The sequence below is a fragment of the Pocillopora verrucosa genome, chromosome 5, assembly GCF_036669915.1.
Source record: "Pocillopora verrucosa isolate sample1 chromosome 5, ASM3666991v2, whole genome shotgun sequence".
Taxonomy (NCBI): domain Eukaryota; kingdom Metazoa; phylum Cnidaria; class Anthozoa; order Scleractinia; family Pocilloporidae; genus Pocillopora; species Pocillopora verrucosa.
In genome coordinates this window covers 2779710-2791742 of record NC_089316.1, presented here as the reverse complement: position 1 = coordinate 2791742, position 12033 = coordinate 2779710, and the positions used below count along the sequence as shown (strand labels likewise).

Sequence of the window (12033 nt, the reverse complement as noted above, 5' to 3'; positions counted from 1 at the left end):
CAGTTAGTCGGTTAGTCAGTTAGTCGGTTAGTCAGTTAGTCGGTTAGTCAGTTAGTCGGTTAGTCAGTTAGTCGGTTAGTCAGTTAGTCGGTTAGTCAGTTAGTCGGTTAGTCAGTTAGTCGGTTAGTCAGTTAGTCGGTTAGTCAGTTAGTCGGTTAGTCAGTTAGTCGGTTAGTCAGTTAGTCGGTTAGTCAGTTAGTCGGTTAGTCAGTTAGTCGGTTAGTCAGTTAGTCAGTTAGTGAGTTGTTCAGTCAGTCAATTGGTCAGTCAATCAGTCAATTAGTTGGTCAGTCAGTCATTAAGTCAATCAGTCAATCAGCTAATCAGTCGTTAAGTCGGTTAATCAGTCAGTCAGTCAGTCGGTCAGTCAGTTAGTTAGTCAGTAAATCAGTCAGTTAGTAAATCAGTCAGTTAGTCAGTCAATCAGCCTGTCAGACAGTCAATAAATCAGTCAGTCCGTCCATTAGTCAGTCACTTAGTCAGTCAACCAGTCACTCAGTCAGTCAGTCAGTCAGTCAGGCGGTCAGTCAGTGAGTCAGTCTGTCAGTCAGTTGGTAGGTCAGCCAGTCAGTCAGTCAGTCAGTCAGTCAGCCAGTCAGTCAGTCAGTCAGTCAGTCAGTCAATCAGCCAGTCGGTCAGTCAGTCAGTCAATAATCAGTCTGTCAGTCAGTCATAGAGGTAGTCGTCACATAGTGCGAGAAATAATAATTAAAAAAAGCCTTACAAATCATAATCGATTTAGTTTAACATTTTTTTTCCCAAGCTCAAGGGAGTATTTCTAAATGAATATTTCCAAATCACTGTAGTTCGCTGTCGATAATTCTAAAATATCTAAACATTTAAATGACTAAACATGATCTCGTTCGCAAAACCATCATTACCCAGACCGACAATCTTTGCGTTTTCGTTCTCAAAACCATCATTACCCATTATTAGCCCAGACCGGCAATCATTGCGACAAGTCTGGGAACGAGATATTGGGTATGTTTCATTAATTCAGTTTTAGCTGATAATTAAACGTGTCGGAAATATATTAAACTAGACATGGCGTTTAGTCGGCTAGAATTGAAAATCATTTCCATAATTCAGCTGGTAATGTCAGTTATCCTTTTTGCACTCGGCATCGTGGACCATTTTGAAGTACGTTACATATACCTCAGCCATTTGTTGATGCCATGCTGGATAGCAGCTCTTGTAAGTACACGTGCCCAAGACATCGAACTACGGGTGTTTTGTTGCCTACGCTCATGCTTTTGACTGTTAAATACGAGAAATTCGAAGTTCATGGCGAAGATATAAAACTCCTTATATTATTATATGATTTATTGCAATGTTATTCGATACAAAGCTTATGATTTTTCGGAGTTCATGGCGAAGATGTAAAACTCCTTTTTGCTGGTGCTTCTCTTCGTTTCAATAATCCGACCACTGCGACCAAATTTCACACAACCCTCACAGCTGCCTTTCATCGGGGAATGTAGGTTGATAATGGCGCTCAATATTTAGCTTAAGAGCTAGCGATTAGTGCTACAAGGTATGGTGTTCATAAACCGAACACAGATATTATTACAGCCGCGAACATTAGATAGGAAAGCGAAATCCTAAAGCGAAATGTAATATGATGAAAACATTTATAGAATACACGAACTACTGGGGGAGGGCAAAAAAGCTTGTGATGGTTTTGTAAACAAACAATTGTAAACAATTTTTCAGGCATTTTACTTGATTTCCAAAACTTAAATTTTGCTTCTTGCTTGGATAGGTATTGCCAGCGAGCATTATGGGATTTATTCTGGCAATCAGGTCCAGACGCTCCCCGATTCTGGTGAGAATGATAACGAATTTATACGTTATTAGATTAAAGGGCGTAAGTTTTAAAAGAAACTGTAGTGCTGCGTCGGTGGGAGAGTGTAGCAGGTAATTAAGTGTTAACAACTGAGTTGAAAACGTAAATTGGCCACCATAAAGAGTAAAAGAGCTGACATTTCGAGCGTTAGCCCTTTGTCAGAGCAATTGAAGGAATTGTGGGTTGTGTGTGGGTTTACGGTGGCCAATTTACGTTTTCAACCTAGTTGTTAACAATAAATTACCGGTTATTAGATTAGTGATGCTTAAAAAAAATAAAATCTTACTTAATTCTGCGTGACATTTAAAACAGTATCGTAAAAAAGGTAGTGGTATGAAAGTGACCTCGAAGCGACATTTTCTGATGGTAAAATCTACAGTTGCGAACTGGCCCTCTGGGGGAGTCCATTTAGACTTTCGAATCTGAAGTGTTTCGAAAATATCTTTGTTCGAGGTGTTAGAATCATCCTCTTTGTCATGAAAAAAGGCTTTCAACTGAACGCGGCGAAACACTTCAGGTTCGAAAGTCTAAATGGACTTTCCCAGAGAGCAAGTTTTTTATCAAAAAATGTCGCCACGATATCAACAAACTTAAATTCAATCGTAACACCAAATTTTCCAATCTAAGTGACAGAGGTCACTCAAGCGGCCGACAAAGGCGGCGTAGCTGTAGTTTGGCGGGCCGACCTCTGCCAAAAAGAATCCATTAAGATCACTGATCACTTTTAGAGCACCTCCGCCAATGTCATTTACTGCATAACTTGCACTTATTGCAATAAGTTATACATTGGTGAAACACGAAGACGACTAGGTTACCGATTCCGAGAACACCTACGCGACGTGGAAGGAAATTACAAGGACGATAAAAACAGTCGATAGACACTTTTATCTCCCTAATCATTCTAAACAACATATGGCAATTTGCGGCCTTTCCTTACATCTAGGCAGTTCTAATCACAGCAGAGCATCATGCTTTATAAGATCACGCATGACCAGTCGACCTCATCGCCTGAAGAAGACTAGCAGTATGCAGTAGAAACGTCGCGATCTACTTCACACGTGACAAAATCGTGAGACAAACGGAAAACTTAGCTTTTATTTTTAAAACAGTTGTTTACCAAAGTGATAGCAAATCTCCAGCACTTAAGGTTACCTCCCTTCTTCAAAGGCCGAAAAAATCGTTTTTCTTCCTTCCGATAAGAAAAAAGTTCTGAAGTCTTTAAAAGCACCCGAGTTATTTAGATAAACGTATTTTCAAATAAAAATTATTAAATCAGGAGGGTGTAATGATCTCGTACCTGGGCGAGTCCCCTGGGGGAATATTTGAGGCAATCGCTCGTCTTGGGGCTCCTTTTTCAAGTTATTTGCATATTTTGTTTGCATATTTTGTTTGCATATTTTGTTTGCATATTTTGTTTGCATATTTTGTTTGCATATTTTGTTTGCATATTTTGTTTGCATATTTTGTTTGCATATTTTGTTTGCATCGCGCACTTCACAGCAGAATGGTACTCTTTCTCTCTTCTTTGGGCCTTTTTCTCTCTGTTTTTTTTTCTTTATACTAGACTTTCTTCCGCTTTTGACTTTTCCATGAGCAAGGATTTTTCCATAAGCATTATATTTGAAGCTCAGAAAATGATTGCCTTCTCCTCTGATATCATAATTTCAGATAAATTGGCTCACTTCAATTAGTATTGCCTCTGTTGTGGTTTCTGCGGTGGTACTTGAAGCGTATTCGTGGGCTCTGAAAGCTTTATTGAGTTTCAAGTACGACAAATACGATAATACAGAGGGTTTTTCCTTCTTTTGGGCTAAAGACACAAAAATCAAGTTTGAAGACCAGGAAAACACCATGATAGCCATACATGCCTTGATTGTCATATTTACCATCTGTGAGATCATTCTCGCCGTGGCAACTGCTCGGAGCGGTGAAACTGGGCGTCAGTCGCCGCAGGAAAATCAGGTATGTTGCGCTACTCAGAGAAGAGTTATTAACCTTTTACACCTTAACATCAGAATACATTTTCTCCATAACATTCTCTATACATTTCCTATGATATTGACAAAGAGAATTTGTTAAACGATTAAGAGCCTCTTTAGTTGCTGATCATTTCCTTTATTCTCATGACCTCAATGTTTGTTTTAAGGGTGATACTGACAGGAGAAAATAGTTACTAATCAGTCCTAAGGGTTAAAGGGTTAATCGAATAGGGTACTGAGGTCTAAAAGTAAGGGCTCTCACTTCATTTCCTCTTCATCATCCTTTGCTTTCGCTCGACGACTTACTTCCTACGTCTCACCTTACCTCCCTTCACCATCCTCCATCCCTGTCGCCTCCCCCCTCCCCCAACCTCACCTTCCACTCTTTCTCTCTTTATTCCTCCATCTTTTTCTCTCTCTTGTTCCCTCTCCCTCCTTTCCATCTCTCTCCAGTCCTCCTTCTCCTTTTCTCTCTCCTGTTCCCTCTCCCTTCTCTCTCCCTCCTTTCCATCTCTCTCCAGTCCTCCCTCTCCTTTTCTCTCTCCTGTTCCCTCTCCCTTCTCTCTCCCTCCTTTCCATCTCTCTCCAGTCCTCCCTCTCCTTTTCTCTCTCCTGTTCCCTCTCCCTTCTCTCTCCCTCCTTTCCATCTCTCTCCAGTCCTCCCTCTCTTTTTCTCTCTCCTGTTCCCTCCCCCTTCTCTCTCCCTCCTTTCCATCTCTCTCCAGTCCTCCCTCTCCTTTTCTCTCTCCTGTTCCCTCTCCCCTCTCTCTCCCTCCTTTCCATCCCTCTCCAGTCCTCTCTCTCTTTTTCTCTCTCCTGTTCCCTCTCCCCTCTCTCTCCCTCCTTTCCATCTCTCTCCAGTCCTCCCTCTCCTTTTGTCTCTCCTGTTCCCTCTCCCTTCTCTCTCCCTCCTTTCCATCTCTCTCCAGTCCTCCCTCTCCTTTTGTCTCTCCTGTTCCCTCTCCCTTCTCTCTCCCTCCTTTCTATCTCTCTCCAGTCCTCCCTCTCCTTTGTCTCTCCTGTTCCCTCTCCCTTCTCTCTCCCTCCTTTCCATCTCTCTCCAGTCCTCCCTCTCCTTTTGTCTCCCCTGTTCCCTCTCCCTTCTCTCTCCCTCCTTTCCATCTCTCTCCAGTCCTCTCTCTCCTTTTGTCTCTCCTGTTCCCTCTCCCTTCTCTCTCCCTCCTTTCCATCTCTCTCCAGTCCTCCCTCTCCTTTTCTCTCTCCTATTTCCTCTCCCTTCTCTCTCCCTCCTTTCCATCTCTCTCCAGTCCTCCCTCTCTTTTTTCTCTCTCCTGTTCCCTCTCCCTTCTCCCTCCCTCCTTTCCATCTCTCTCCAGTCCTCCCTCCCTTTTCTCCTCCTCCCATACCTCTTTCTTTACCTCCCTTCTTTCATTTCTTCCTCTATTCTTTTCAACCTCTTCTTCTATCTCTCTTCCCTCCATTCCCTTCATTTTTTCTTCCCAGACTTCTCCCTCCATTCCTCCGTTTCTTCCATCAATTCTTCTTCTCCTCCACCTTCTCTTTCATCCCTCCCTTCCTTCGTCTCTTTCTCCTTCTCTTTCTCTTTCTGTCTTTCCTCCTTCCCTTCATTTCTCTCCCTCTTCTTACCTGTCTATCTCTCTGGCCTTCCTTTTTTTCAGGCCTGTCCCGATTGTGCCTGTAAAATGCTAGAGGATTGCTCTCTGAACGCCAAAAATTAGCTAAAAAATTGACAAAAGTTCAAAAATTAAAAAAGTTGCTACCTAATGTTTAAAAAGTGGCCACCTAAATTTCTTGGTATTTTTATACAAACGTTAATTAAAAGCTATATTTTTCTTTGACTTGATTTTAAAGAGCTGTTTGCGAAGAAAGGCGGCCTCTAACCATCTATTTCTGAACGGTGTTAACAAGTTTTTGGATTTTTGGCACTTTTTTAGCGAAGTTTTCATTGTGTTGTTCAGCAAGCAACTTTCAAGCATTTTACGAGCACATCTTCCCTTCTTTCCCCTGAACCATTTTCCCTCCCTTACTATATACTTCTCCTTTCCTTTTTCTCGTTATTTAACTTGATATATCTTTCCTCTTTTTTAGGCTGACTATCCGTATCATTATATCGAAAGTGGACAAGTACCTATCCAACTGCAGGCTTTTCCAACACAAGCTATGATGACCGTTCCGATTCTGGAGCCAACTAGGAATGGTAGCTTCCAGCGGCCACAGCGCATGTAGTCACTGAATGTTCGTTTTTTGGAAACATCATATTTAGCTTAAAAGCAATAATATGAGTGTATAACCAACGATGAAGCTGCGAAAAACGAAACGTAACTGTAACGTAACGCAAATGAATTGTATTCCAACAAGGCTTCAGAAGCTATTATATATTAGAAATAAAGTAGCAAATAGCATGTTATTGAGGAAAAAAAAAAATGTTGAGCAATAATAATTGCTTAGGGTTAGATCTAGTGCAGGTGACTAAATACTAGTTATCAAGCATTTAATTACACCCTCCCCTTACACCTTACAATTATCTCGATCGCTCAGCTTGTAATGGCAGCTATCTTCTTTGTTCTCGGAATGGTAGATCATTTTGAAGTTCGCTACATGTGTGCCAGTCTTATATTGATGCCAATTTGGATTTCTCTTCTTGTAAGTACAGTATATTTCTCATAAGAGTGCAATTGCAAATTGTAAAGTAGTCTGTGATTGCATTTTCCAGCAGAGGGTTTGGGTCCGGAAAAGATGCATTGATATTGAATCTTGTCGTTCTAACTAAGTATCTAGTCGTTACGGTGTTCTAGTCTCGTTATTTTGGGACAGGATTTACTTCGAAGCTTAAAGTGAAATGCTGTTCAAATCCCTCATACTACAAATTTCGGGCGAATGTATTACGTAGAATCACATTTCACTGGATAGTCTGAAACCATCAGGATTCATAACCTTTCCACCTGCAAATATCTTGTCTGCAATTCTTTCGATAAGAATACAACCGCACTCTCAAACTGGGTTAGGATATGATGACATAGAACAGGGAGAATACAAAGTTCGCCCTTCAAAAGCGAATCGGTCGTCTGAGACCTGGGAACATTCAACTATTGTTGTTTTTATATGTTGAGGGATCAAAGTAGTTCGAAGATTGAGAAATATATCACAGTACTTCGATAAAACAGTCCGAATTATTCTAAAGTTATCTAGGGATATCTCTCAGTTTTGCTACAGAGTCAACAAATTAAATATTGCGCAGGATGTTTTACACAAGCGGAAGTCGACCAGATGCTATGAGCACATTGCCAGACAAAGGGAACTCGATGATTTGACCCCGAATTTCTCTTTTAGGAACGACTTAAGCTTTTTGTTTAAGACGTGGTCACCTTCCAGATGTCTTACATACGCTGATGATACCCAACTGTATCTATCGTTCAAACCGAATTCAGATGTAGATCAGCACGATGCTATTACTGCTATGGAACAATGTGTGAAAGCCATACGTAATTGGATGCTGGGAGAAAAACTAAGCTTAAAGATGATAAGACGGAATTTTTGATAATTGGAACCAGACAGTAGTCGACGAAAGTCAAAGTCGACCATCTACCTATTGGTAACGTTAGAGTAACTCCAACAGAGTAAAGAACTTAGGAACATGGTTCTATGCGAACACGAGTCTCACTACACATATTAACAACACATGTAATGCAGCATTTTATTTCTTATATAATTTAAGGCGCATCAGGAAATATCTTTCTAGAGAAACTGCGGAAATATCAGTTTCATGCGTTAGTAATAGGAAGAATAGATTATTGTAATCGCCTTCTTTTTGGAGTGCCTGATATTCATTTAAATAACCTGCAAAGAGTTCAAAATACAGCAGCCAGGTTAGTTTGCATTGTTCCTAGATTCTGTCATATAACACCAGTTTTACGTTCTTTGCACTGGTTGCCTGTTAAATTGAGAATTAATTTCAAAATTTTAGTTATTACTTTTTTTATAAGGCTATGTTTGGCTTTGCTTCCAGACAAATTAAATGTCTACAATCAGTGTATATGACATCTGTCAATCAAATATAGCCGGAAAGCCAACATTTTACAGAGATTGCGTTTCTTCCACAATAAATTGAAGATGTGAATAAATTTACCACGAATCTACTGCTTCGTTGTCTCTCTTCCTAATCCTACTTCAATGTCTCCTTCCACTTTACCATTTATTACTAATTTACAATTTTACGACGATCATTCGAAATGCACTTTATCATTTCCGTGCTCATGTCGATTAATCGATGTCCTTCAGGGACTTGTCAGCTGGAATATAGAAATAAGTACCTTCTCAAATAGTAACCCTATTGAAATCAACACTAGTATTACTCGTTTACATTTTATAACTAGTAATCGAGGGGTTGAATATTCTTCTAACTCTTTTTAAGGTCATACCCATTGGCATCATGGGATTGGTTTTAGTCATGAACAGATCTACACCCTCCTCAGCTTTGGTGAGAATTAAAATAGCATAATACTCTTAAATGTCGATCCAGGTAATAGGTGATGTATGTTTGACTGATCTTTTTGGTTTTTGTTTGTTTGTTTGTTTTTTTATTTTTCTTTGCTTCTTCTCGAAAACTTTCCCGCCGAGCGTGCCCTTTAAAGAATATTATGGTGTTTGACCGAGAACGTTGTACCTCTAAAATCTTAACGTTTAAAACACGTGTGATTTTACGCCGTGAAAACTTAGCTTCCCGTGCCACTGATTATTGCAGATGAGCGGCCTGAGGTCAGTGAGCATTGCATGTGCTGCTGTATCAGTTCTAACCACATTTACCTATGCGATGGCACTCAATAGCGTATTATTCATCAAATATATGGAGGCAAAAACTGAATACCAGGAATCTCCATGGTTTGCCGATAAAGACGTTGAAATCGAGTTCCAGAAAGAGGAAAAAACCATGATAGCTGTACATGTCTTGATTATCATGTGTTCCATCCTCGAAATTATACTTGCCATGGCTAGTGTCCGGACCGCCAAGGCCATGGCTAAGGAGCCACAGGACACTCAGGTTTGTGAAGTTATTCTCTATGCAGTTACTAAATTAGATATGACAACGATAAAAGAACTTATGATCCGAAAGCACCACATCAAATAATGCATCTTGTTCATTTTCAGCCGGTATTTATTTATTTATTAGAAGGAGAAAATAGGGTGACATTACGTTCTCCCGATGTAAACGATGTTATCTTTGAAAAGATCATTCAAGTACTAGTGTAATTTCTTTGTTTGGCAAACGAGAAATTTTTCAGTTCAGATTTGCGATACGATAGGATTTTAGGGATCGGTCATTGTATGTCACCTTACGGGACTTTGAGGACCGGGGGGTTTTGTTTGTTTGACAATAAAATTTACCTCATCCCCTCCCCCCCCCCCCCATCAAAAGGCTCTGGAGTATTTTTGTGATCCCCACCTCCCCTTATTCGCGGTCAATTGTCCACAGACCCCCCCCCCCCCTTTATACTCGGTTAACGACGAATGGTCCACCCCCTCCATTCCCCCTGAAATTCATGTGACCTCCGACCACCCCCAGCGATGAATAACGAACTAAGGGGAATTGGGGAATCGGAAGGTTTTGTTTGTTTTACAATAACAGTTACCTCATTCCCCTCTAAGGCTCTGGAGTATTTTTATGATTCCCCTCCCCTCCCCCCCATTGGAGGTCAATTTTCTACAGTTCCCCTTTATACTCTATTAGCGACGACGACTGTTCACTGTTCCCCTCCGTTTACCTCAAATCCAAGTCATCCCTCCGAATTAAAAACCTCCCACCCCTGCCCCCCTCCACCCCCTCCACCCCCTCCACCCGTAGGTGATGAATGATGACTATTACCTTACGTAAAATATTTTTCATGATATCTAATCAGCAGGCAAGCGTTGCTTATCGTCTGGTGGCAGAGGAATATCTCCCTTTGTTATTCTCGAGTTCAGATCAAGAGGCAGCTTAGATGGTATCCGTTCCATACACTGCTGTACAGACCCTGTCCCAATCACACATCACGCTGAATTTCTTTATTAAATCACACATCACGAAGAATGTTTTTAACCAGTCACGCGTCTCGTGAAAAGGAGTAAGTACGCCAAGCTAATACTGTAAGATTTCAACCTATCAGATATATTAACAAAATCATATTGTATCCAACGTTTTTCAGCCTGGAATGAACTGCGTTTCACTTATCATATTGCTTTTTTCCAGACAAATAAAGACGACTTACTGGCTCCGAGACGATTTACTCGGGCTTCGTATCGCAATATCAAATCGTACTTTTCAGGTATTGAACATTGTAAAAACAAATTAAAGAATCAGAATATTTAAAACAAGAGTTAAGCCTACGTATTTACTATTCAAGTATTCAATCCTCTTCATCCAGTAGCTTGTTGTTGCCTCACCTTCGAAGTTCTTTTCGCGAATATTTTATACTTTTTCAATTCAACATCTGAGATGTTTGTCTGGGCATCATAGACATCATAGTTTGTTGTTTAATAAGTCAGTAGTCGTTGTTTTGACATTGTTTTCACGGTTTGAACTCAGTTTGAATTCATATATGGCTCACTAGTTATCTCGCGAGAGCTAGTATGAACTTTGCTATGAACTTTGTATGAACTTTGAACTTTCCACTCGTGGCTCCAGAAGTCTTGCGTACGAACTGAGTCACGGACGTCAACTCCACCTTTACTATTCTTTGATACAAGGGCAACCTTTAAGTCAAAGCTTTGCCCAGTTCCCTTCTGTGCGCCACTGTCTTTATGTCAGTAAAGGATACAACGTGGCTTTTAAATTCGTTTTGGTCTTTATGGCGACCTTGGAAAAATTTTGTACACCGCTAACTGGTACACAAAATTTTTCCTTGTGTACTGGCTCATTGCTTGCCTTACCATCTTCTCGGACGGCATAAACTGACACCAAAACTCTGACGAGTTTTATCCGTTCAGCCGTTTGGGTCATTTGCGTCGACGTTCTTTGGGATCCTTCATTCGATAGATTTGGATACTTTCTAGTCTTTCTTATTACTTATCGCGGAAATATAATTAGTGAGTCTTGTAAATCACCTGTCACGCGCTTGTAAAATAGCAAATCTCGCATTATGTTGTAATGTCCGGTCCGCGTCACGTAGATAATTTGGGTTCAACCACGCGTCACCCTGCAAATTTTGGGGCCATCACGTGTCACGCAAAAACACTTTGCCACCCTCCTCACAGAAAAGCTTCTCAGCTTGAAACGAAATGGAAATCTATCTTAAACTATCTACAACAAGATCAAACCTAGGAACAAAGAGCCACCCGGGATCTACGGCTTACCTTAGATACACATGCCTAACACACCGTTAAGACCAATTGTATCTTGCACCTTTGCTTACGATTTGTCGGCATACCCAGCCAACATCCTGTCCCCCTTGACGGTAGTTACGAAAACGAAGATCTAAGACCCCCCTACGAAAACGAAGACCCATTACGAAAACGAAGACCCCTACGAAAACGAAGACCCATCACGAAAACGAAGACCCATCACGAAAACCAAGACACATTATTAAAACAAGTACAAAGAGGTTGGTATCATCTTGTCCACAAAGGTGATACCAACCTCTTTTGAACTTGTTTTAGTGATGGGTCTTCGTTTTGGTGGGGGTCTTCGTTTTCATAAGGGGTCTTCGTTTTCGTAGGGGGTCTTCGTTTTCGTAATGGATCTTCGTTTTCGTAAGGGGGTCTTAAGTCTTCGTCTTCGGGGTCTTCGTTTTCGTAACTCCCCCCCCCCCCCCCTGAAAAGCAAGTCAAACTACTCAGGTATTAACTCTACGCACTTCGTGTCAAAAATCAGTCACGAGAAAGTACATGATAACGAGGTCATAGTATCTTTTGACGTAGATCGGTCCACATCATGTGTCGACGGTCGAGCCATGAGCGAAGGTCGGAAATCGAGTAGGCTTTCGAGGTGGTTAGAGGCGGACAATCGCACTGATTTTTGGCTTGGTTCTTGTACGTTTATCTACTTCTAACGTGCTCGAAGCTGGGAGGTGAGCGAAATTTGGAAGCGGAAGAAATTCTGTGAAGTTCTGGAGGCTTTCGGCCCAGACGATCCTGGAAGTTGCACGCCTTGTGTTTTTCCCTTGCCTTTGAAGGGGCACAAGTGCATAGTGGGGAATTAACCGTCCCAAAACCCTGCAAAATCACTCCAGACAACACAGAAAAACGAAGGTAAGT

At 41.1% G+C, this 12033-nt stretch overlaps 1 protein-coding gene across 4 annotated transcripts; it reads left to right on the top strand.

Annotated features, from left to right (window-relative positions):
* The first annotated feature begins 188 nt into the window (after positions 1-188).
* Positions 189-10288, top strand: LOC131768574 (uncharacterized). Of its 4 annotated transcripts, none has more exons than XM_066167343.1 (5): positions 189-1194; positions 1763-1825; positions 3515-3808; positions 5896-6450; positions 7138-8160. In XM_066167343.1, exons 1-4 carry the CDS (start codon positions 1045-1047, stop codon positions 6031-6033), a joined length of 645 nt encoding a protein of 214 aa, XP_066023440.1. In that variant the 5' UTR covers positions 189-1044; the 3' UTR covers positions 6034-6450; positions 7138-8160. The 4 variants fall into 4 exon arrangements, with proteins under 4 accessions (XP_066023440.1, XP_066023442.1, XP_058940280.2 ...); XM_066167345.1 differs by lacking the exons at positions 189-1194; positions 1763-1825; positions 3515-3808; positions 7138-8160 and adding exons at positions 8219-8284; positions 8549-8845; positions 9702-9905; positions 10031-10288 and having other exon boundaries at positions 6045-6450; XM_059084297.2 differs by lacking the exons at positions 189-1194; positions 1763-1825; positions 3515-3808; positions 7138-8160 and adding exons at positions 8219-8284; positions 8549-8845; positions 9705-10288 and having other exon boundaries at positions 6045-6450.
* The last annotated feature ends 1745 nt before the right edge of the window (positions 10289-12033 follow it).

Bases quoted from the DNA above. Each gene is read 5' to 3' on its own strand.
- LOC131768574 (XM_066167343.1), top strand. From the start codon at position 1,045: ATGGCGTTTAGTCGGCTAGAATTGAAAATCATTTCCATAATTCAGCTG. The intron at 1,195-1,762 runs GTAAGTACACGT...TTGCTTGGATAG, and splicing joins CATGCTGGATAGCAGCTCTT to GTATTGCCAGCGAGCATTAT. The intron at 1,826-3,514 runs GTGAGAATGATA...TCATAATTTCAG, and splicing joins CCAGACGCTCCCCGATTCTG to ATAAATTGGCTCACTTCAAT.